Below are 27,396 nucleotides of genomic sequence, written 5' to 3' on the forward strand. Positions count from 1 at the left end.
ACCTCGAACCTGCCCTATTCCTGTAGTATTAAAACTGACTCTTCCAGGATGAAATACTCCAATGAAGTGTTCATTGAACAATTCCACTATGTCCTGTGCATCAGTCAGTCACTCTATTCCCATTTTTATCCCACAATATCATTCTTCCACGGTCATTTCTCCTCCTACTGGCCACATAGCTAAAAAATTCCCTAGGATTTTCTTTGGATCTTAAGGTCGATCTCCTCTCATATTCCAGTTTCACCTTCCTTATCATACTAGTCACTCTTCTGGCCTGTGTCTTATATTCTTCATGTGTCTTCTCTTCACCTAGTCTCCTCATATCTCTTTCATAGCCTCTTTTTCGCATGCAATTCCTGTTTAATATTGTTTGTCATCCACTTTACTCCAAATTGTGTTCTCTTCTTCACTCGTGGTATACAACTTACCGTTGCTGCTAACAAATATTCCATGAAACTTCCCGAATTTGACGTCTAAGACTATTATAATCACCTGCTTTATAATTCCACATAAGTTCCCGTCTCTTTGATACTCCTGCATGTCTATTCATTTTCCAAGTCAAAACCATATGGTCACTCTGTCCAACTGGTGGGAGAGATGTCATCTCAGTTATAATAGTCTTAGACTATTATTATCACTTGCCTTATAATTCCACATCCTGTCTCTTTGATACTCCTGGATGTCTATTCATTTTCCAAGTCCAAACCATATGGTCACTCTGTCCAACTGGTCGGAGAGATGTCATCTCAGTTATTATCAATTCTTCCTATGCTATAACCAAATTAAAAACACTTGAACCTCTTGTTCCCTCTATTACATGTTGCCTAAAACATTTGTCCCTCAAGAATTCTAGAAATTCCATTCCCTTATTGCTACGTGCATCTTCCTCTCCCCAATTTATACTACTGTAGTTAAAATCTCCCATAACAATCATTCTTCTTGCACTTGCCAAACTCAACTGTCTAAACATCTCCTGGTCCCCACCCTCTGTGCTCCTGGGTCTGTAGCAACATCCCACTAAATATCCTATCTTGCCCACCTCTTCCTCACCATATGCTTTCAAAATCATTAGTGTCACTGCCTTCCAAAGCCTTAGAGGACATAGGTCATCACTTATCATAAGCAGTACTCCACCACCACGCTTTCCCTTCCTATCCTGCTGAAAAATGCTATACCCAGCAGCTTCTATTCCTGTTATTATATTCTCTTCTGTCAACCACGTCTCAGTGATCCCAATAATTTTTGGCCAGGCTGATGCTATCTGCAACACCAATTCCTCTCCCTTATTCCAGATACTCCTGGCATTAGTATAAAACATATGAATGCTGCTATTTCTATACCCATCATTATCCTCTCTAGACTCCACTGGGCTAAGTGTTACCTGATGTCTTCCCCCTTCTCCCAAGTAGCCATTCCCACAAGAGGCCACCCCTGCTACCATCCTCCCTGGGACACACCAACTCGTTCATAATAGCAATCTCTCCAGATGCCTACGTCCTTCCTCATTCAAATGTAAGCGGTCTCTTGCATACAATTTTTCTCTGTCCTCAAACGCACTCCAAGCATCCACATATTCCAGTCCTCTCTTGTCGCACATTCTAGCTATTATGTCATTCAATATTACTGCTCTTCTGCTCAGCTCGTCATTGTCATACCTAGGCAACACACACACACTATCTGTCCTCTCTCTGTTTTCTTCCATACAGCCTCGAGCAAAAATCTCATATTTCTCGCTGCCCGACTTGCATCACCACTCAAGTCATTTGTTGCTACCATCACAAATCATAGGTATATATGGAAGGTAAATATGGCAAAAACTAAAAAAAAAATAAAAATAGAAAAACTGAAGATATGGACATTGAAACAGTTGAAATAAACCAAGAATTTGAGTCTCAGATTAGGTCTGAAAGGCCCATGAGTTATCTACAGATAATATAGATGAGAAGTGGAGAAAATTTTGAGATGTAATGGTAGGAACAGCAGAAGAGGTGTGTGTGGAAGAACAAGTGGATTCAGAAAAGTAAAGAAACATGCTTGTAGAATGAGAGCAGTGAAGTTAAAAAAATAAAGCTTTTTGGAGGTTTATGAAAACTAGATCAAGTGATGATAGTCTTCTTTATAATCAGAGAAAGAGCCATGCAAAAAAAAATTTTAAATAATTAAAGAGGAAAAGATAAAAAGTTAGGTTGAATTTACATATAAATTGGAACAAAAAGTGTTATATGGACTAATGAAGAATAGAAGAAGAATAAATGAGGAGCCAGATTTTTTAATGACTGAGGATAGAAACCTTGTGATTACTGGAAGATTGGGATAATGGCACAGTGCACAGTGTTATTTTAGAGATCTGTTAAATAAAGTGAAAGCTATAGTGAAATAAAATTTGAATGAATATAGTGATATGCAAAATAGCCTCCATAGCTCAGTCAGTATAGACGAAGCCCTTTGGTTGGAAAGACCTAGGTTCACTTCCCATCAGTGATGTGAGGAACCTTTATCTGGTCTCTTTCGACTAAAGGTGAGTTTAGTCGGTCTCATACGGAGGTAGAGGGTTTTTCCTCCTGGAAACCCAGGTTTTTTCGTCCCTCAAAACAGACAAATTAGCCAGTAGAACACTGTAATTTATAGACAAGAATACTTAGTGGCATAGGGGTAAATAGCATAGAAAAAGAAAAAATATCCATTATAAAGAATACGTATGTTAAGTCTAAGAGCTATGTGATGACTAAATTTGATAATTCAGAGTGGTTTACACTTAAAAATGGACTGCGACAAGGAAGTGTCTTATCACCATTACTGTTCATTGTGGTGATGAATAGTGTTCTAGGTACAGTTTACGACCAAAAAGGAGAAACAGCTGTGTTTGCAGATGATGTGGTGGTTTGGGTACATTCATAGTATTAGACTAAAATATCTGGGAAGTATACTTTTTAGGGATGGAAGTTTAGGTCACAGGATAAGGAGGAGGATTTTACTGAGCCAAACTTTTTTTTAACAATGTAAGTAATCTACTTTAGGGCATTGAGGTCCCACTGAAGTTCAACCTTTTGATTAACAAAAGCAGCAGCGGGCCGTACATAAGCACTGCGACATTGCAGCACCCCCAAGGAAAAAATGAAAAAAATAAATTTTGTTTGTGTTTATAAATAATAACAATGCTTACAACATTATAGAAATGCAGTACAACATGTTAAAGGTTACAGCTTATTGATTGAATAGTTAATAATTGGAATTGTTCGATTAACACTTTAGATTACGAAACAAATGCATTGCGATCTAACACTGATATTTGTTTGCACTTGTCATTGCACGTTACAAAATATAAGATACACTGCCATCTGGGCAGTGTATCTTATTATTGTGCGTGTTATTTCTGTGAGATATGAAACGTTATTATTGGTGCGTGTGCATAGTGAACTATTTTTTGTAAATCTTATTTTATTTTGTTAAAATAACATATAATTATTTATTTATTATAGATACGAGGCTGAATTATGATGAGTGTCACCGTTGAAAATATGAAAAGAATTATATTTTTTCAATTATCGTTACACAAAACAAATGCACTGCGATCTAACGCTGATATTCATTTGCACTTGTCATTGCTATTGATATGAAACTTTTATTATTGGTGTTTGTTCGTGATGAGGACGAAATATTTTTAATAAAGCAATTTTTTAATATGTAAATTTATTTATTAATAAATTCGTTACTGATTTGGAAAAAAACTTTTTTTTTAATATATATGCAGCACCCTCACTTAAAATTTTCACCGCCTGCCACTGAACAAAAGTTACTTTTTTGCTCATTTTGACTTACACAGCAGAGACATGGAGACTAACAAAAGAGACATGAAAAGAATACAAGCAATGGAAATGAAAGTTTTAAGGATAGTGTTGCAAAAACAAGAAAAAAGACAAATAAAAACTGTGGACTTTAGGACTAAAAAGTATTGAAGAAATGTTTATGAACTCTTGCTTGAAGGGGTTTGGACATTTAATGAGTATGAAGTTAGAAAGAATACTCAGAAGAATGTATGAAATAAAATTTGAGGAGAAAAGACCGAGAAGAAGACCACAGAAAAGGTAGAGAGACCAGATAAGAGAAGATATAGAAAAGAAACCTAAACTGATACGGTGTCCATGAAGGAAGAATTTGGGAGGATAGAAAGAAACGGAGATTTGATCTGCCTGACCTTTTCTGTTGGAACAGTTGTTACTAAAGCAAGCAAGAATCTTCTTATGTGGATATTATTGAGAAAGGCTTTTTCTTTTTTCCTTTTCCTAAAACTTCTCTGGTTTCCTCCTTTCTAGATCACTTTAATGAATTTTCTCCAGACCAACATCTTGAAAGTTTAAGTACATTAGCCATTTATTATCATTCCATATTCTTTTGCTGTTATATTTAGGCCTTCTCTCATTACCTATAGCTCATTTTGACTTTGGAAAATGATGATTTGATCATCTGCAATCTTATAGACTTTATCATGACTCTGTTAACATTTGCTTTCATTCCATTCTTTCTTGGAGCACTCTCCATTATGTCTTCCATAAAGTTGTTAAAAACAAAATTATATATGCAGGATACATAACCCCCAAAGTTAGCATGTCATAAGTGTGTTATTTATTTTAGGTCCTGAATCCATAAATTTAAAATCAAGGTTTGGCTTAGATATGCTGATGATGTCTTCATAATTTGGCCACATGCCACCAAACCTTGATCACTTTCCTCAACAATTTAAACAGACAACATGAGCACATATCAATACAATTCATGATAGAAAAAGAAAGCTCCTTACCATTCTTGAATACACTTGTAGCTCGTTTTCCATTAGGATATCTGTCATTTAGCATATACAGTATCACACACCTATGCATACCAGTCAATTTTTACATATAGACTTCTATCACCACCCTACACTCAAAACCTAGTGATAATAAATATCCTCAAAAAAAAGTGAGTAGTAACAATTTGCTCCAATGAAAATGAACTCAAAACAGAACTGCAGCTGATTAGATCCACCTTTTTAAGTAATAGATATAATAAAAAGAAAATTGATAATATATACTGAACAAAAAATAATACACCTAAACAAGGATTTCAGTAAAGCTATATCTATTCATTGAAATTTAAAGAAGTGTGTGTAGAAGATTACTGTTTCACAAGAGTAATTGTGCTTTTAAGGGGATGTTGAAATGTGTGTACACAAATTCCAGAAGTATCAGCTTGACTTGGCCAAAATTATAGGCATCAGTCAGACCTGCTTGACAGAAAATGATATAAGTATAGAGATAGAATGTAAAGGGTATTGTATTTTCAGGGAGGACAGAGGGAATAGGGCAGGAGGTGGGGTATTGCTGTTGAGCTGAAGAACTACAACCAATAAAATTAGAAGTTAAAAGAGGATTTAAGGTCTGGGAAAGATGGCTCATTTGAGACTGTCTGTTGTGAGATAGAGGCCAATAGGACAAAATATATTACTGGTTGCTGCTAGAGGTCCACAGGAATATGTAGATGATGCCATGCTTCAAAAGATTAGCACAATGAGTGCAGGTTGAATGATTATTATTATTATTATTATTATTATTTCACACCTCCAGGGAGTCCAAAGACTCATCAAGGGAGGACTCATCTACAACTCTCAATGCACCAATTGACCGCAACTACACCAATGCATCTACCACCGACCACCACCACTAGTATTTCCACATTCAATCACAAACATTCATGTCCATGGTGGGATTCGAACCCACAGCCTTTTGGCTGGAGAGCTGATACGCTAACCACTCAGCCAGCCAGGCTGGCAGACTATATGAAAGACTTGATCTTGGGGACATAGGTTGGAGGGTGGAAAGGGGGCATGGCAAGATGGAAGTTGAATTTATACAGTTGCTAAGGGATAATTACCTGAAACAGCATGTTACAGAGGGGACTGGGGTAGGAGTGAGAGTTCTGGATCTGGAAATAGCATCAGAAAATATATTCATAACCAAGGTAGACACTTTACCTCCGGTTGAGGAGAGTGACCATGCATTTTTGTTCTGGGAAGTTGCTAAATATGGAATTCTTTATCAAGAAAGGATTGATATTGAACTATAAAGCTGGTAATTATGACAGACTTAGGAGGCATCTTGGAGCAGTGCCATGGCTTGAGAAGTTACAAGGAAAGTAGGGAAGTGACCAAAGAGCATGGGAAGTAATCAAACATTGTTTGAGAGAAGCAGGATTAAGGTCAGGAAGATACCAATTTATAGGAAGATACTAACAAGATTTTATATCTGTGGCTTCAGTGGCTTCAGAGCTCATCAGTAGCTTGTTACAGTGAGTGAGTTTGTCATAATAGTGTGTGCTGTAGTGAGAGTTGACTGTACAAGAAAGCCATTTTGAAAAGGAAATAATTTAAAAAAGGAATAAGGAATATATATTTCACCTTGAGAGTATAGGCAAGTGAACTTCGAAAATTGCACAAGAGCAAAGAAACAGTTAACAAGTTTAATGCCTTGTTTGATGAGTATTGTGTTTATTAGTGAAAACCTGCTATGATGAATCTTGTGACTCCTTGAGTACAGGTGATGATTATGATGATGATAATAATAATAATGTGTGATAATAATGACTGAGATCATTAGATTGTGGGACCTTAATGAAACGATAATAGTGATAACTAATAATTAAGGAATTGACAGCGTACACTAGAAATATAAATTAAATAAACTTTAATATATACTTTCCGATATTTCGGCAAACGTCACGTTGCCATCTTCTTGGGAACTTATTACAAAGACAAGTGCACACAAGTACTACATAACAGCAAATGAGAACAGAAGCTAGAAAGTTAACATTTTCCTAAAGTCCTGATGGTGCCCCCTGTCGGGCTATATTGCTAGTTCTTGGCCTTTGGGCTGAAGTTCTTCTGATAAATGTTTCCCAAATTTGGGGCAGTCTCATGCATCCAAGTTTGTTGAGGTTTGGCATGTTCCTAAGGGCTGAGGCTGATTCCATGAATAGTCTTTCATATTTGAACTTGCTGCGGTGTATTACTGTGGCTTTCTTCCATCTTATTCTGTGGAGAGTATCCAGAGCGTGGTCTGCAAGCCCAGAGTGGCTGTACTTGTGAAATCAGATGTAATCCTTGTGTTCTGAGATTCTGATATTTGCTGTCCTGCCTGTTTGGCCAAAGTAGGACAGTTTACAGCTGCAAGGGACCTGGTATACACCAGGTAGGTCTAGGGGAAGTGGTGGTTGGTCTTTAGTGGAGCGGATAAGGGATGCCATTTTCTATGTGGTCTGTAACAGGTGGTCAAGTCATGTTTTTTTAAGATTTTGTTGATTTTTTCCGAGGTGCCTCGGATGTAGGGAATGGTGATGGATCTAGAGTAATTTTTTTGTGAAGGGGAGGGGGTGGTGGGTTGTGGATAACTGGGTTAAGTATTTTTTGGATTCTATTGGGGGGGGGGTAGCCATTGGCTAAGAAAGAGTCACGAATGTGATTTATTCAGTAGTTAGGGCTTGCTCATTAGAACAGATTATTTTTTCCCTGTTGAATAGTGTCTTAATAACTCCATATTGTTGTGAGGGGGGGTGGTGATGGGATTGTTGGTGAATGTATTTACCTGTATGGGTGGGTTTTCTATAAACTGAGAAAACCAAGGTTCCATCAGGTTGGCGGGTGACTAGTGTGTCTAGGAAGGGGAGGTTATTGTTTGCCTCTTTTTCCAGGATGAACTTGATTCTAGGGTGTTGGTTGTTTAAGTGTGTTAGGAAGGAGAGGAGTGAATCTGGGCCATGTGGCCAAATAGACATAATGGTCAGTTTTGACGTCTCCTCCTTATTCACGAATGTCCCCCCCCTCAAAGAAACCTTAGAGCTAATCCAAGCTAAATTTCCTCCCGATATCTCAGCCCTATTTCAGTTTACAATGAACTCAGGCTGTTTCGCTTGGAAGGAAAAATTCTACAAACAAATAGAGGGGACAGCCATGGGTTCACCACTTTCCCCACCCTTGGCTAACTTCTTTATGGAGACTTTTGAAGAGAAAGCCTTAAACTCAGCCCCACAAAAACCTACCATATGGCTTCGCTACATTGATGATGTGTTCGCTATTTGGCCACATGGCCCAGATTCACTCCTCTCCTTCCTAACACACTTAAACAACCAACACCCTAGGATCAAGTTCACCCTGGAAAAAGAGGCAAACAATAACCTCCCCTTCCTAGACACACTAGTCACCCGCCAACCTGATGGAACCTTGGTTTTCTCAGTTTATAGAAAACCCACCCATACAGGTAGATACATTCACCAACAATCCCATCACCCCCCCCCCCTCACAACAATATGGTGTTATTAAGACACTATTCAACAGGGCAAAAATAATCTGTTCTAATGAGCAAGCCCTAACTACTGAACTAAATCACATTCGTGACACGTTCTTAGCCAATAGCTACCCCCCAAAAGGATCCAAAAAATACTTAACCCAGTTATCCACAACCCACCACCCCCTCCCCTTCACAAAAAAGATTACTCTAGATCCATCACCATTCCCTACATCCGAGGCACCTCGGAAAAAATCAACAAAATCTTAAAAAAACACGACTTGACCACCTGTTACAGACCACATAGAAAATTGGCATCCCTTATCCGCTCCACTAAAGATCAACCACTTCCCCTAGACCTACCTGGTGTATACCAGGTCCTTGCAGCTGTAAACTGTCCTACTTTGGCCAAACAGGCAGGACAGCAAATATCAGAATCTCAGAACACAAGGATTATATCCGATTTCACAAGTGCAGCCACTCTGGGCTTGCAGACCACGCTCTGGATACTCTCCACAGAATAAGATGGAAGAAAGCCACAGTAATACACTGCAGCAAGTTCAAACATGAAAGACTATTCATGGAATCAGCCTCAGCCCTTAGGAACATGCCAAACCTCAACAAATTTGGATGCATGAGACTGCCCCAAATTTGGGAAACATTTATCAGAAGAACGTCAGCCCAAAGGCCAAGAACTAGCAATATAGCCCGCCAGGGGGCACCATCAGGACTTTAGGAAAACGTTAACTTCCTAGCTTCTGTTCTCATTTGCTGTTATGTAGTACTTGTGTGCACTTGTCTTTGTAATAAGTTCCCAAGAAGATGGCAACGTGACGTTTGCCGAAATATCGGAAAGTATATATTAAAGTTTATTTAATTTATATTTCTAGTGTACGCTGTCAATTCCTTAATTATTAGTTATCATGTATAACCAGCGTATAAGCCTCTCAACAAGAACCTTAATGAAACAGATCATCATCATCAAGTCATCAACATATCTGAGCCATTAATGATGTTTCCCTTTGGTTTGAAGGACCTGGGTTCAGATTTCATGAAGAAAGCTTTGCGACTAAAGATAAGTTAGCCACTCTTATACAGAATTGGCAAGATTTCCTTCCAAAAACTCGGAAGAAAATCCAACAAACCATCTAGAAAATACATGCAGTCCACAGACAAAATTACATTACAATCAATAGCAATATATTGGTTTAGTAAGTTCATGCTTCACCCGCCCATATGAGCTTTATGACCGTTGTGTCATTGTACATTAATTCAATAAATCAGCATACCTTGCCAAATCCTGCTTAGAAATATTAACATAAAACGGTAGCATTATCCAACTGCTTATGATACACTTGTATATCATGTTATTTATTTATTTATTTTTCATACTCTTTTATCAGAGTTCATTGAAGATGGCTAGCTCAATTACAAATGAACAGATGATGATGGAGATAGCATTTTTTTTATACAGAGTGGTTCAAAATTGCATGTACAAACTTTGAGGAGAGGTAGAGTACATCAAAATCAAACATATTCACATAGGAAAACATGACATAGGAAACGCCACCCAAAAGTGATAGGTGGCCCTGTTCGTCAGCATTCCAGGTGAGCAATTGGGGCTTCCTCATTCAAGCTTTCAATATCGTACAAAGCACATGCATCGTTTTATGAATGCTGAGATGGCAGACATGCACCTCGTTTATGGGTTAGCTGATGGTAATGGATGAGCCGCTGCACGAATGTATTGCAAAAGGTACCCAAGCAGATGTGTACTGCATCACCAAATGTTTGCTCATTTGCATCAGGATTTGTGTGACTATGGATCATTCAGGAAGTTTTTTCCCACTTGGTTAGACTATAATAAATTTTGTTTAATCCTTTATCCAAGTGTAAGCAAACAAAGTTTGCAACTGAAGTAACTTCAGGACTGAGGCAACTCGTAGCAAAGGTGGACCAAGCTCTCCTTGTCTTAGTATCTCCCTTAATGCAAAGCACATCTCCTTGAGGATATGTATAATGCTATGCACTAAGGGAAGGGCCACTCCCTAAACTGGCTTCGACCTTTATTGAGGTCTCATCAGTGGGAGCCAGACTCAGGTTGTGATTTTAAGGCAGAAGCAATAGAGAAGTCATATTTACCTATATGAGTTGCCAAAAGGTGTACGACTTCTCCATTGCTTCTGCCTTAGAATCACCACCTGAGTCTGGCTCCCACTGATGAAATCTCAATAAAGGTCGAAACCGGTCTGGGTAGTGGCCCTTCCCTTAATGCATAGCATTATACATATCCGCAAGGAGATGTGCTTTGCATTAAAGGAGATACTAAGACAAGGAGAGCTTGGTTCACCTTTACTATGAGTTGCTTCAGTCCTGAAGTTACTTCAGATGCAAACTTTGTTTGCTTACACTTGGATAAAGGATTAAACTAAATTTATTATATGGATCATTTAGGGATCGCAGGCATGATAGTGGCCGGCCACAATTGATGCAAAATCCCACCATGGAAGAGGAGGTGTTGCATGCAATGGACAATAATCCAGAGACAAACGCATTTGCTGTTGTCTCTGCTATAGGAGTATCTCGATCCAGTGTATTGCATGTTTTGCATTCTGAGTCTTTTCATTTGCAACGGATCCAGTTACTGATGGCTGAAGATTATCCTCGATGTGTGGAATTCGTGCAGTGGTTTCTACAGAAAAGTGCCATAGACCTGGATTTTCCAACTTGTGTTTTGTTCACAGATGAAGTTTCATTTACCCGCGAAGCGGTCTTCAGTCACCACAATGCTCATATGTGGACCCATGAGAACCCAAATGCTGTGCGATCACATACTGCACAACAACGCTTCATCATTAATGTATGGGCAGGTATTGACACTGACTGTTTAGTCAGCTCATACCTGTTACCACTCCGACTGGACTCCCAGAAGTATCAGACCTTTCTGGAAGAAGTTCTGCCCAATTTACTGAACAATGTTCCAATGACTGTGCATCAGCAGATATGGTTCCAACATGACGAAGCTCCAGCCCATTTTGGCATTTCTGTGTGTCAGTATTTGGACAGGTCCTTTGGGACTCGATGGATTGGGCGTGGCAGACCCATCGCATGGCCCCCATGCTCACCTGATTTATTGAGCATTGATTTCTTTCTGTGGGGGGAGACCCTTAAAGCCATGGTGTATGAAACGCCTCTTATCTATGACATGGACCTCGTGGCAAGAATCGGCATCACCACTGTTAATATCTGGGAAACTCCATGTATTTTCGAAAATGTATGGCAATCAATGCTTCATCGGTGTCAGGCATGCAACACTGCTAATGGTCGTAACTTTGAGCACCTGATGTGAAACCATATTATGTATCCAACTACAATTGAACTGATCAGTTACGCCTAATAAAGTTTTTTACACTACTTATTGCCTTGTGTTATTTCTGTATCTTTGTGTCCCTGTTAGTACCTTCCGGTGACGTTTCCGGTCATGCTTTCCTATGTGAATATGGTTGATTTTGATGTTCTCTACCTCCCTTCAAAGTTTGTACTTGGAATTTTGAACCACCCTGTATATGACCATTGGCTCAAGTGGAATTTATTTGTTTTTCATACTTTATTCTGGTAATGTTTACATTAAAAAAGTTTACTTGCAAATTAAGACATACCTTTATTTTTTTTGAATTAAGAAATACCAAAAGTGAAATAACAAAATAACAGAAATAACAAAAGTGAAACTTTGTTTTCACTTTTGTGTTTTCAGGTCTGTAAAACATGTTATAAGATCATTTTATTACTACATATATTGGCATGGTGTTAGTAAGTGGGGGTCTCACTTACCCCTCAGTTGGAAACACGTGGAATTCAAATTCCCTGTTCTTTCCAACCAAATCTCATCTAGTACATCAGTAACTTTACCATGACATATAGTAAATGCCATAAGATGGAATTGCTCACTTATTTTTTAAGAGCAAAAGGTAGACTCGAAGAGAGTAATTTGCTAAGTAGGCCTTTGTGCCAAACCAAATGAAATACTTTTGAAAGTGTCAAGAGCAATTAAACAAGTTTCTCCAAATCTTACCAAGAATATTTTGGCTTAAGTTCTAACTTTATTGAGTCCAGAGTAATAATTTCTAATGTTTTTCACCTGCCAGAAAAGCAAAACCATTTGGACACACTCAACACAGAAATATTATGGCCTCAGAACCAGAAATCTCCCATTCATTCAAAACCAAGGATAAACGTAATTCAAAATTTTTTTTTATTCTTATTTTTTTAATTTCTGGAAACAATTTGCATAAATTGGTATTTTTTTTAATATAAAAAAGTGACAAATTAAAGTTCTCAGTAGATTATGTGAAAAAACTATCAAATGAAAAAAAAAATGTTTTTGGGATGGATGTTGAATGATTATTATTATTATTATTATTATTTTATTTTTATTTTTAGTTGGATTATTACTAGCTTGGTAACTGACTCTAATCATGATTTTAAAACAACTTAAATTTATTTTATGTAACAATAAATTTTTAAGTTAATATATTTTAGAATGTAAAGTAAATTGAATGAAATATTTATTTTTGTTTTTAATTTTAGGTTTGAAATACTTTCTCCTAAAGTTCATATATCCTTAGTATCCATTAGCTCTCCTACACAAGTGGAGAAAATTTATGATAATCATTATGGATTTATCCTTACTGATGACAGCATTAAGATGAGAGGTTCTAACCTTAATTATGATCCAGTGTATTCCATTAAGAAACTTCCAGAGCATGGTTATTTATATGATAAAATGTCTGGTGAACTTCTGAATAGACTTTTTACACAGAGTGATCTTCATAATGGCAGATTAAATTTCATCATTCATGCGAAAAGCAGAGATATTACAAATGATAGTTTTACCATTGGCCTTTACAGAAAAGATCATAATTCAGTAGAATATCGGTAAGTCATGTTTTTTGATAAACAGATTAAATTTATTAAGATAAATATGTATAATACATGTGGAAGAACAGAAAAAGAAGCAAATATAAATTTTGTACCATTACATATACTTAATTATTATTATTATTCAAGTAACCTTCATGTTCATGAAACCTCTATATGCATCTTGGGATGACCACTCATCTAACAGCATGTCTATCATATTGAACACTGAAATTATTTACATTCCCCACATTCACAATGCACTCCTGCAATGCATTCTACTCATCAACAACTCTCCATGTAAAAAATCTACTTTTACACCCTTCTTCACCATATCGTGAAATACACATGAGGAGCTCAAGGATCTTCATCAGCTATGGCTGATGAAGATCCTTGAGCTCCTCATGTGTATTTGAATTTGCTTCTATGGATTAAAGTGGCCTTTTTCCATATTATCTTGTGGTGGATGTCCAATGCATGGTTAGCAAGCCCCAAGTGACTGTAGTGGTGGAACCAGATGTAGACTTTGTGTTATGCATATCTATTGTTGGCTGTCCAGCATGTTTGGCCATAATAGGACAGCTTACAACCATAAATTAAAGATGCCTAGAAATTATATTCTTGGTTTAAACCTTTATCCAAGTGTAAGCAAACAAAGTTTGCTTGGACAAAGCTTACACTTGGATAAAGCAGTAAGCAAAGGGATAAAGATTAAACCAAGAATATCATTTCTTGGCATCTTTAATTTATAGTATAACCAAGTTAAAAAACTTATAACATTTATCTTTAATCCAGAGTATTTTAATAATAAGGTGTGACATTTTGGCTATTACTATATGGAAATATGACTTCTGCATAGTTTCAACCTTGATATCACTTCTGGGTCTGGCTCTCATTGATGGGACCTCAATAAAGGTCAAAACCAGTCTGGGTAGTTACCCTTCTTATAATGCATAGCATTATACATGTCTGTAAAGATATGTGATTTGTATTATGGGATACTAAGGCAAGTGATGTGAAATCATTAGCCTCTGTATACAAGTTGCCCAGTCCTGAAAATAGTTCAGGTGAAAACTTTGTTTGCTTACTCTTGGATAAAGGACTAAACCAAGAATATAATTTCTTGACATCTTTAATTTATAGTATAACCAAGTAGAAAAACTTCCAACAGCTTAAAACCATATGGAACTTGGTAGATGCCTGGGAGATCTAAGAACTGTAGTAGGTCTTTGGGGAAGTGACCTTACTCCACAGAAGTAACTACCCTAACCTCAATAAACATGGCTGTATAAATACTGCCTCAAATTTGGGAAGCACTGAACCTAAGAGAACTTCAGTCCAGCCAAGAACACCTATTTCAGCCCACTAGTGGTTACATCTTACACTGTTGCACTCAGAGGGATGGTGGTGGTGGTGGTGGTGGGGGGGGGGGGGGCAAGGGGCCCAGCCTCTCCAAAGAAAAAGGAAAAAAACACTAGAAAATTTTCCAGAAATCTTTTCCTAATTAATAAAATTCATTTTTTTAATTTATGTTGTGTCATGCTTCTATTTCTATACTACTTATGAATTAGTGATCATTGCAGATGCTCAGTCATAGGTCATATGCGATGCATAGTGTGTATTCTCAAATCGTCTACTCAACTCCCCCCCCCCCCCCCCAAGATTAAGCCCTGAGTGTGTTACTGCTATCTTAGGACTTTAGACTTACCTTTGTTAATTCTACTTCAGTCTTACTTAATCTGCACAGTGCCAGCATGCACATATCAGTTTGTTCTTTATTCCTTGAAGTTAAATTTGCTGAAATATTGGAAATATTAATTAAAATATTCCAATTAATATATAGTATATATTGTTAATTTCTTTAACAATCATTTGGTCCATAATATATTATACTTGACAAGAAATTATATTCTTGTCAAGTATAATTAATCCTTTACCCAGGGCCGGCCATCTCGGGGTTGTGGTGGGTGCAATGCACCCGGGCCCCACGAATGAGTGGGCACAGTCAGTACATATTTGCGGAAACGTATTATATTTTGAATGCGTTTTTTTGGTTTTCCTGTGCCAGAATCATTGGCATATAAGAGATTTTACAATACATTTATTTTGATTCCTTTAATTTTTATCTTTGAAAAATATTTTAGGGCCCCAAAAGGTTTCTTGCACCCAGGCCCCTTTATAGAGAAGACCGGCCCTGCCTTTACCCAAGCATAAACAAAGTTTGGTTGTAAAATATGTTTGTGACTAGTCTACTTGTATATAGAGGTTATTGATTTCACATCAAAAACAAGGAATATAATTTCTTGTCAAGTGTCATATATTTTGTAATCCAGGAGTAAAACTTTCTACAACTATCTTTGTCCCATCATCTCATGGAATCTTGAATGAAAGTGTATAATACAGGAAGATGGTGCACCAACATGTAGGTTGTTTCAGTTTTTAAAAATCTTTCCTGGAATGTATTTATGATATTCAGGTTTAATTTCTAATGAATGTAACCATTAAAGAGAAAACATATTATTGAAGAAAAATATATAAAAAAAAATTATATGAAATATATAAAAATGTGCAGAGAAAAGAGAGCAACCTACTATTATTATTGTTTCATTTTGTCATCCTTACATGTAGACCTAGTGGCCTGTTAGCAAGTAATTTGACTTCTTATAAACCTTATTTTGACAATGCTAAGGCAGTTAGTCATATCTCACTAGTTTGCTAATGTGTTTTAATGTAGGTGTTTTCTAGCTGATTTGGGAAAATGTACCACTTTTATATGTGACTAGAAATGTCATTTTAAATATTCCTCATGTCCTAAACAGAATTTTAAACTCTTTCTATCCAATGGGTGTCATTGCTGCTGATTGTATTATGAAGGTACTAGATATTATTATCATTATTACTTGATACTTCTGCAGCTAAGGGATTAAGGAGAGATTTATTCCATCTTACATAATGCCTAAAATACTTTTGACTAAACTATCTTAGAGTTCTTCTGACAGTTGTCTTGATTTGCTGGTGTGGATGGGTAAGTAGTTAGCATCTCTGCTTTCCAACCAACAGATTTGATATATCTGATTGTTCCATGGATGTTTATAAATAGGTGGTAAACATATTACATTGGCCCATTGTTAACTTGCTGCACTGTTTATTGGAGCATGAAAAAGTTCCATGTCTGGTCTCTAAAGCAGGGTAGTTCCAGATTATTTAATTCTTAGCTCACTCCATTACTAAATATATAATAGGTTTATATATAATCTTTTTTTTTTTTTGGAGGAGGGATTCACATAAAAAAAAATCTGCTTAACTTCCAGGGATTATTTTGTGGCTCACAAAATAGTTGCCATACTTCTCTTTAAATTCAATTGCTTCCAATGTGTTCTGGCAGTGTATTTCAGCCACTTTTGTGAGAAAAATCTGCTTATTACATAAAAAGCCAAACGGCTATTTTTGCTGGTGAAGTTAATTAAATTAAGTGATAAAAATCCCTTATTATTTTACAGCCAGTATGTGAAACTCTAAGATCGAAAACTACGATCTAAGAGTTTCATGACGAAGAACTATCGGCGAATCCAAGTAAGTGAACACCTGGTAGTACAACACCAAGGCAACTCGAAGCAAAGGTGGAGCAAGCTCCCTCACTATCCTTGATATTTTCTCATAACGTAAAGCACAGCTCCTAGGAGATGTAATACTGCCTTACATTATGAGGAGAGGTCACTGCCCAGACCGGTTTCAACCTTTTTTTGAGGTCTCATACTGGCTGTAAAATAATAAGGGATTTTTATCCCCTTAATTTAATCTGCTTATTACATTATTTTTTCATTAAAATTTTATATAAAGCATTAATTTGATGATAAGATTTTATAGAATATAGTATTATTATTATTATAAGGTATCTCCATAGAGTCTGGAAACTCATTGTGGGAGACCCAAACTAACTATTATACACACAAAAACTATCACATCTCCTTAAACTCATTCACTGTCAGGGAACAATTCACAACTAATGGCAATCCATTCCACTCATTCACCACTCTCTATGCAAAAAATCTGGTCTGCACACACACACCCCTACTAACCACACTCTTACACAACTTCCATGGGTGGTCCCTAGTTCTCTGACTACTTGTCATATATTGAAACATTTCCTTTGCATCAATTTTATAAATCCTCTTTAATATTATTAAAGTTTCCATGTCCCCTCTTTTCTGCCTATCAACTAAAGTTTAATCCAAAAACCTTCAGCCCATCTTCATAGGGAGCATTTCACAAACCTGTCACCAGCTTAGTCACTCATCTCTGAATGTTCTCTACCACCTTCTGGTCCCCAAGAAACCCCAGGTGACCAAATCTGTGCACAGCAGTCAAATTGCAGTTGAATCATGCCCTTATAAAGAGGGATAATAACTTCCCTATATTTGTGTGTGTGTGTGTGTGTGTGTGTGTGTGTGTGTGTGTGTGTGTGTGTGTGTGTGTGTGTGTGTGTGTGTGTGTGTGTGTGTGTGTATATACACACACACACATATATATATATATATATGAAGATGTGCAATCTACCAACATGAAGACTATGTACAGTCAATATTTATACATGTGACTCATGGCCTTAATTTTCTTGCTATAATGCCAAATTTCATTGATTCACATAAGTTAACTTCAAGCAATTTCATAATATGCATTCTAGCCCATAGTAAATGTTGTGCCTACAAAATAATGCACATTTTAACATTGTATGCATCACTAATTAGAAAACTGATCATTAAAAATATAAAAGTAAATAATTTGTGAAATTCAGTTTTTCAAGTTTCTGTTAAACAATTATTATTATTATTATTATTATTAGACACCTCCAGGGAGTCCAAAGACTCATTGAGGGAGGGCACCTGCTCCACAACTCTTCCTCTGCCGCTCAATCCACCAACTGACAGCAACTATGCCAACGCCCTCTGCTGCTGACTACCATCACTAGTATTTCCAAAGGCAATCACAAACATCCATGCCCACAGCAGGATTCGAACCCGCAGTCTTTTGGCTAGAGAGTGGATATGCTAACCTATTTGATACCTATGTTTTGTGTTGATAAAGTAAAATCAAATATATTTGAAGGAATTGAATAACTCTACTTGAAATAACCTGAAATACTGAAAACATGAAAAAAAATGAGAGTATGTTTGCAAATTGTTTTGCTACCTCATCTGCATTGATTTAGATTTGAATAAAAACAGATTGAAAGTGCAAAAAATAAAAATATTATTAAACACTGATATACGAAAAAAATTAATTCTTTCTAATGTTCATCCAACTGTACTTAAGAATATCAGAAAAAAAACCATATGTAAAACGGCGTTTTACATATGTAAACATATGTAAAACACTGGCAAAGGTTGGTCGATTGGTAGAGCCTCTACTACTAATGGCTCAGTTAAGTAAGTTTGAGCGAGGTTAGTATTTGGAAGGGGACCAATCGTTCGATGCTGTTGGCACACTCTCCCTCGATGAGTCTTTGGACTCCCTGGAGGTGTCTAATAATAAAATAAAAAATGACGTAGTAACATAACCATAATATTGTTGGTGTAATATTGGTGCAGTTCAGCAGGGGGAGTTTTGTCTCATTTTATTGTTCAACATATTTTGATCTTTTTACTTTTTAATTTTTTTAAGATTTTTAATGTTATTAAATATTATTTTTATTTAAAATTACAAAAAAATTATTCTTTGAAAATTTTATGAAATTAAATATATTTCATTCCTTAAATTTTAGTTAATAATTTTTTTTTATCTGATAAAACATTTTTTATTTCAGCTGAATTCTGTAATATTTTGTTATGCTTGACATTTTTTTCCTACACATAGCATGGCATTTCACTGGAGAGTACTATATTTTGCTCATTCTGCCTATGTGACATGTGAAGATGTTGGCATCATCAGTATAGAGATTTTACGTGCTGGAGACTTGTCACAGTCTTCCTTTGTCAGTATTTCTGCTTTCAGTCTCACAGCAGAAGAGGGACTAGATTTTGTGACTGGACGAATAAAGCAAATTCAGTTTGATCCAGGTAATTGCATTCTTCTTATTATTGTTATTATCATCAAGACTCAACAAATTATGCAAAAACCTACTTGTCACGAAAAAAATGCACTCACCCAAGACTTTCCCACCCCAATTTTTTTAATGATATGTCTCAATAAGTCAACAGAAGTTCCCTAAAGTGATTAGTGGTGTTGTATTGTTGTTCTGGAACATTTCCATTGTATGAACATTCCAAGAAGGAAAAAATAAATAAGAGGAAGAACAGTAAAAACGTAAAAACAACATTGATTTTATTGGAAAATATAATTTGTTACATTAATTTTTCTTACTAGAATGGCCCTTTATATATATTCTTCTGGGTTTTCTTAAAGTTAAAACAATTTTGTTTAGAAAATATTTTTTATTAAATTAAAAATATTCTGTTTTGTTCAGTCTGCTGAACAAAACAGAATTGCAGCTACTTGCCAATTGGCAAAATCTACTTGCCATGGACAAGTACATTTGTCAAGCCATATTTATTATTATTATTATTATTACTTGGTTTTGATGGAGTCTCATCTGGAACTCCACTCTACGTGTGGCACTGTATTTGTCATATATATATTTTTGGGGATAAGGCCAATATTCTCTCTAATTTTTGCTGGCTTATATGTGCATGAAAAACATTTTGCATAAAAGTTTCCAGTCTGACTTGTTTTGTGTGCAGTGGCCTACGCTTCCAATTGCAAAAGTTGCAAGCTCTTAATTTAATATGCAACCTCTTAATTTAATATGCCTAAAATTGGTCACAACATCTTTGGTAAAAGATCTTCATTGTTGCATGCTAATATATTTCTATAAGAGCAACTTAAATGATGCTTACTACTTCAGATACTTAAATACTGCATATACATTTAGTTTATAAACAAATTATGTCAAATTATGCCATTCAAATTTAAACGAATTTGCCACTCTTTTCTGCTTTAATTTTGCCCGCAACCTTTTGTTGGTTTAATGCACTAAAACCATTAATGTACCATTCATATTAATGTTTTTTTTTTTTTTTTTTTTTTTGTCTAGCTATAACCTTTAAAACTGGGTGCACTAAATTAATTCACTTAAATCTGCATAACTACAAAAATCCATCACTGTTTTCACGAGTTTAAGTGACTGTACCTAGACAGTAGACACTCTAAACAAATATATCTCTGTAACTTGCTGATATTAGTGTCAGTTTGCCCCACAAAAGTAACTGATTAGATTGTATTAAGTTGGAATGTGTTAGAGTAACATTGAAGTCAAGACATTGGAGAAATTACTGAATAAATTTTAACAAGTATGATTTATCATATAATTCGGTTTTATAGTATGTTCAAAAATTATTGACTATAAATTAGAAATTCTAAAAGAAAAAATTTTTGTGCACAGTTACTAGGCATGTGCTCTCCCTTTTTGACCAATGTGTGCATGCACATATGCACAGCTCAGAGAGAACATTGAATGAGAAAGTATTGTAGAAGGTTCAGAGTGAAGTAACCAAGAAAATGACAGGTCTATGAAATGCTCTTTATCTGGGTTGACCTCAGATGAGATTTAATGTCTCAGCTTGCATCCTTGAAGCTTATTTTATTAAGCTTATCTGAGGATGACATTAGTTAGTTATTGTTTATTAGTTTGATTGCTGTGTTGGAAGTAGGCTGATGTTTGATAGGTCTGATATTCTCTACAGCCATAGGATGAGAAATTCATTCACAAGCACGCGCACAGGGATGCACACACATACACACACGATAATTTGGAATATCATGACACGTCACTGAACTGGAAAGCTTGAACTAATATAATGTGTTCCATTAAGTTTGTAAGGTGTGTATGGTGCATATTTCTTGTTCATAGTATGTCCTTAAGGCTCTTTTCAGGCTATTGTAGTTTGTAAGGTTCCTGTATTCAAAAGGTAGTTTTTATATAACATATCCTGGACATAGAAGCTTCGAGTGGCCTTTCTGTAGTGATTATTATATTTATATGTGATATAATTAATTGTTTAAGGTCTTGTTATATGGTATGCATTTCTGGCTGTAGTGTATGACATTGAAATAATATTTTAGCATAGCTGCATAGCGATGTTAGTGTTTTGCTATTGTATTTTGTGTTCTGACATTGCAGTGAATATAAAGTCAGTATTGTCTCTTTGTTCCCAAAGGATTAGTTTTATCATTTTGTACTGCAATGACATTAATCTATTTAGTTTGTAGTGTGCACAGAATGCATACATTGTAATAGTCTATCTTAGTATATTTTGGCATAGTGCTTTGTATATTAGTGTTTTTAAGTGTATGGGAACTATATCTTTTAACCTGTAGAGTTTGGCAGTTATTGTTCAGAGTTTTGGGTTACAATTTTTGTAACCATAAATTTTGAGGAGATATGTTAGAAACATATAAGTTGTTTTGATCCAATAAAAGAAATAATTCAAACTTTGCTCTTGACTCCAGCCCACATGTGGAATTTATTTGCTATAGACTTTTCACTTTCTTATGTGCAGGAGTGATAGAACTGGTATATGTGGATGCTTGGAGTGCGTTTGAGGAAAGAGAGGAATTGTATGCGAGAGACTGCTTACATTTGAATGAGGAAGGACGTAGGCATCTGGAGAGATTGCTGTTCTGAACGAGTCAGTGTGTCCCAGGGAGGATGATAGCAGAGGTGGCCTCTTGTGGGAATGGATACTTGGGAGAAGGGAGATGACATCAGGTAACATTGAGCCAGTGGAGTCTAGAGGGGATAATGCTGGGTACAGAAACAATGGCATTTATATGCTTTATACTAATGCCAGGAGTATCTGGAATAAGGGAGAGGAATTGGTGGTGCAGATAGCATCAGCCTGGCCAAAAATTATTGGGATCACTGAGACGTGGTTGACAGAAGGGGATATAATAACAGGAACAGAAGTCACTGGGTACAGCATTTTTCGGCAGGATAGGAGGGGAAAGTGTGGTGGTGGGGTACTGCTTATGATAAGTGGCGATCTATGTCCTCTAAGAGTGGAGGATTTGGAAGGCAGTGAGACAAATGATTTTCAGAGCATATGGTGTGAGGTAGAGGTGGGCAAGACAGGATATTTAGTGGGGTTTTGCTACAGACCCAGGAGTACAGAGGATGGGGACCAGGAGATATTTAGACAGTTAAGTTTGGCAAGTGCAAGAAGAATGATTGTTATGGGAGATTTTAACTACAGTAGTATAAATTGGAGAGAGCAAGATGCATGTCGCAATAGGGGAATGGAATTTCTAGAATTCTTGAGGGACAAATGTCTTAGGCAACATATAACAGAGGGAACAAGAGGTTCAAGAGTTTTGGATTTGGTTATAGCATCAGAAGAGTTGATAATAACTGAGATGACATCACTCCCACTAGTTGGAAAGAGTGACCATATAGTTTTGATTTGGAAAATGAATAGACATGCAGGAGTATCAAAGAGACGGGAACTTATGTGGAATTATAAAGCAGGTGATTATAATTGTCTTAGACGTCAACTTCGGGAAGTTTCATGGAGGGAGGAATTGGAAGGCTGGGATATCATTAGTGTGTGGGAAATTGTGAAAGAATATTTGTTAGCAGCAATGGTAAGTTGTATACCACGAGTGAGGAAGAGGACACAATTTGGAGTAAAGTGGATGACAAACAATATTAAACAGGAATTGCATGCGAAAAAGAGGCTGTGAAAGAGATATAAGGAGACAGGTGAACAGAGGATGCATGAAGAATATAAGACACAGGCCAGAAGAGTGACTAGTGTGGTAAGGAAAGCAAAACTGGAATATGAGAGGAGATTGGCCCTAAGATCCAAAGAAAATCCTAGGGAATTTTTTAGCTATGTGGCCAGTAAGAGGAGAAATGACTGTGGAAGAATAATATTATGGGATAAAAATGGGAATAGAGTGACTGATGCAGAGGACATAGTGGAATTGTTCAATGAACACTTTATTGGAGTATTTCATCCTAGAGGAGTCAGTTTTAAGGATCAGCTAGAGGGATAGGGCAGGTTCGAGGTTTAGAGGTACAGGAGGAGGGTGTGTTTCAGACGCTGAGTACTCTGGATGTCAGTAAAACTTTGGGACTAGATGGTATTTCACTATGAGTTTTGAGAGAATGTGCTAGGGAACTGAAAGTGCCTTTAACCTGGTTTTTCAATGAAAGTCTGGCTGCGGGAAAGGTGCCCAGGGAATGGAAGAAAGGTAAGATAGTGCCATTGCATAAGGGTGGTAACAGACTGGAAGTGTCTAATTATAGGCCAGTTTGTGTGTCATCAGTAGTTGTTAAGATCTTGGAGAAAGTAGTGAGGGGCCATATACAACATTGGGCATATGAGAGTAATGTTATCTGTGAGAGTAAACATGGATTTGTGAAAGGGTGCTCTTGTTTTAGCAATATGCTAGCCTTTTATAATAAAGTTACAAGAACATTAGATGAGGGAAAGGCATATACTGCAATTTTCTTAGACTTAGCGAAGGCATTTGACAGGGTGCCACATGATAAGCTGATATTTAAGTTGCAGCACATGGGTCTGGATGTCAGATTGGTCAACTGAATTCAGGATTGGCTGTCTGATAGGTATCAGAGAGTTGTGTATGGTGGAGCAGTTTCAAGGAAGCAGAGGGTTACAAGTGGGGTTCCACAGGGCTCAGTACTGGGACCTATATTATTTAACCTTTATATCAATGACATTGTCAGTGGATTGCAATGGGATATTCAGTTGTTTGCGAAAGATGCGAAGCTGGGAAGGATTATTAGTAATAGTGCAGATGTGGTAGCCCTGCAAGAGGATTTGAATAAGCTAGATAAATGGGCAAATGAATGGGGGTATCTGTTTAATGCAGCAAAATGTAAGGTCTTGAGGTTTGGGAAACATCGATGGGATGCTGCATATTCTATGGGAGGAGTTATACTGGAGGAAGTAGGGGAGACAAGAGATCTGGGGTTGATGATTGATAGAATCCTGAAATTTAGGGGACATATTACAAAGGTGGTGAAGGTAACACAGAGGATTGCTGCAATTATGAGACGGACACTGACCTGCAGAGATAAGAGGGTTATCATTCTATTGCATAAGTCTCTGATCAGACCATACTTAGACTATTGTTCTCAGATTTAGTTCCCAGGGTTTGAAGGGGATAAATTAACTGTGGAAAGGGTACAAAGACGGATGACAAAGATGGTTTCAGGACTGTACAATTTTGGTTATGAGGATCGACTGAGGGAATGTGGACTGCAGAGTTTGGTGGATAGAAGAAGGAGAGGTGATATGATTGATACTTTTAAACTGTTGAAAGGAGGTTCCAGGGTTGACACTGGGGAGTTCTTTCGCTTGGTTGAACAGCGGAAAGGAGTGAAGACAAGAGGCCATCCCTGGAAGTTACGAAAGGAAACTGTGAGCAAGAGGGTGAGGAGTGGTTTCTTTGCATGGAGGGTGGTTGAACCATGGAATGCATTGCCTGATGCAGTGGTGAGAGCAAGAATGGTCAATTAGTTTAAGGAGTGGTATGATAGACTTTGTGTTTCTTAGGGGGGGACCTCCCCTTGATGAGTCTTGACAGACTTTATGTTCTTAGGAAGGACCTCCCACGATGAGTCTTTTGACTCCATGGAGGCCTGAATAATAATAATAATAATAAACAGATGAAGGATTTCATCTCTATTTCCTCTCATAATCCTCAAAAGTAGTTAGAGATTATGAGAGAAATGGGGAATGAAGGTCTTCATTCTAGTTAACATTATCCCTTCTTATTCACAACAAACACTCTTCATCAAAATGATCAAAATGCAAACAAGTATTTGGATTAGGAGAAACAGAAAATAGTGTAATAAAATAAATAAAATCCCAACTGCTATCCAAGCCTTTCTCTTTCAAGTATCCCAAGACAGTTAAAAAAAAAAAAAAAAATCAACATATCATAAATGGCTTGATACCAAAATTCACATTCAGTCAGTCTATACTGCAGCTAAAAAAAATCTAATTTTGAAAGGACTGAAAAAAAGTTTCCTTTTGTTTCATATAACATTTGTGCATATTAATCTTTTGCCAGAACCATTGGATGCAACTTTTTTTCCCCTTCCATGCTCCACCTTTCTCACATTCCTGGTGGTACAGTTCTAATATCACTAAAAGACAAGGCAAACTTCCTGGTATTATTCTTCTCCATTTGTTGAAATGACCACAGTATATTACTTACCATAATACTAAAAACAGCTCAGCTCACTCTATGCCCCTTCTGGTCTTTTATTATTATTATTATTATTATTACACCCTCCATGGAGACAACAGACTCATCATGGTAGGTTCATTCAACTGACAACATATTTATCATATAGAATCTTAAAATCCTTAACACTCCTTGCATTAACAACACATTCTGGTAATGCATTCCATTCACTGACAATTCCCCATGTAAAAAATCTACTCCTCACACCCCTCTTCACCACACTTTTTAAATAACTTCCAGAAATGACCTCTGGTTCTTCCCCCTCTCACTTTCTACTCTTTATACAATCCCTTCTGGATTAATCTGATAAAATCCTCTCACTAACTTAAATGTTTATATCATATCACCTATCTTCCTCCTATCCACCAAACTCTGCATCCACATTTTTTCAACCTCTCTCCATAGCCAGCATTCCAAACTCCTGATGTTGTCTTAGTCACTTGTCTCTGGACCCTATCCAATGTCTCCACATCACATTGAAAACCAGATGACCAGATAAGAAATCAGAAGATTCCCAAATCCAAATATGTTCAAAATTGACACACCACATTACATCATCTTTTCAGTCTTTCAGACTTGTTCTGCATCTCTCTCCTACATCATAGACATAAGCCTATATTAAGTCATTCTTAAAAAAGAGGTGGGATAATAAAAGTCTACCTTCAATGTTATTCCATTGCTTTTATTGCAGTTCTCTCAGATATCAAGAAGGTTGTTAACAGCTAACTTCTTCACCATCAAGGCCCACCAGCTAATCAGCTAATTAAATGATCAGTGATGTGAATTTTACCACTCGGTGAAGAAGGGAGGGGAAGTGCAGCTGATGATAGCAGGAGAATTATGTCTGCATAAGGTAGACATGAAAGGGGGAAATATCGGCAGTGGTTATGAGGCAGTGTGGTGTAATGTGGAGGTTGAGAGGAAGACATATTTAGTTGGATGTTGTTATAGGCATAGAAATGTGGAGTGTGGTGATGAAGAAATGTATAAACAACTTGGATTAGTGAACAAAGGAAGGGTAATTATTATGAGTGATTTTAATTATGGTGGCATAGATTGAGATTAAGAGATAGCATTTGGGAATAAGGAAAATGAATTTCTCGAGTTCTTGGGAGATAACTATTTCAGGCAGCATGTAAAGGAGGGCACGCGAGGATCAAGAGTTCTAGATCTGATCATTTCTTTAGAGGATGTAATTGTGAGAGGGATTTCACACTTTCTTCCATTTGGTGAAAATGATCATGAAGTAATCACCTGTGTTGTGGCTGCTCATATGCAGACTCTTGTGAGGAAAGGATATATGTGGAATTATAAGGCTGGTGATTATGACAAGCTTAGGAGACAGCTGGGAGCTATAAAATGGAATGAGGAGTTGAATGGTGAGGAAATAAATGCTGCATGGGAACTGACAAAGAAATACATAACAGCATCGATGTGTGAATGATGTATTCTGAAGGCCAAAAGGCTGAATAAGGTATGTGTAAAATAGATGAATGTGGAGCTTAAGCATGAAATCTGGAAAAAGAAAGTACTTTGGAGGAAGTACAAGATGAATAATGGTAATAATCAGTGACACGAAGAGTATAAAAAACAACCCAGGAGAGTGACTCAGTTATTAAGGAAAACAAAAGCAGAGTATGAGCAGAAATTGGCAAATCAGACAAAGAAAAATCCTAGAGAGTTTTTTAGATATGTGGCAAGTAGAAGGAAGAATGGTCATGGTAAGATGAAGTTAACGGATGAAAGTGGTAGAATGGTAACTGCTGCAGAAGACATTGTTGAGGTATTCAGTGATCAATTTATAAGGACGCTTCGTCCTGTTCAGGGTGGGATCTTGAGGAAAATAAGTGTAGAGTATATTATTATTTTTATGGGCGACTCCAAGCAGTCTTTA

The 27,396-nt window shown here is 36.8% G+C and overlaps 1 protein-coding gene across 1 annotated transcript in view; it reads left to right on the plus strand.

Annotated features, from left to right (window-relative positions):
• Positions 1-27,396, plus strand: part of LOC150100756 (FRAS1-related extracellular matrix protein 1-like) — a 114,690-nt gene that overhangs the window by 3,387 nt on the left and 83,907 nt on the right. The window contains exons 2-3 of the mRNA XM_090402001.1: positions 12,900-13,247; positions 19,083-19,285. Of these exons, the coding sequence (XP_090258127.1) occupies positions 12,900-13,247; positions 19,083-19,285 (551 nt within the window). The remainder of the gene's footprint in view (positions 1-12,899; positions 13,248-19,082; positions 19,286-27,396) is intronic.

Source organism: Typopeltis vanoorti, chromosome 12 (genome assembly GCF_054136105.1).
Source record: "Typopeltis vanoorti isolate ZY-2024b chromosome 12, IOZ_Tvanoo_1.0, whole genome shotgun sequence".
Taxonomy (NCBI): Eukaryota; Metazoa; Arthropoda; class Arachnida; order Uropygi; family Thelyphonidae; genus Typopeltis; species Typopeltis vanoorti.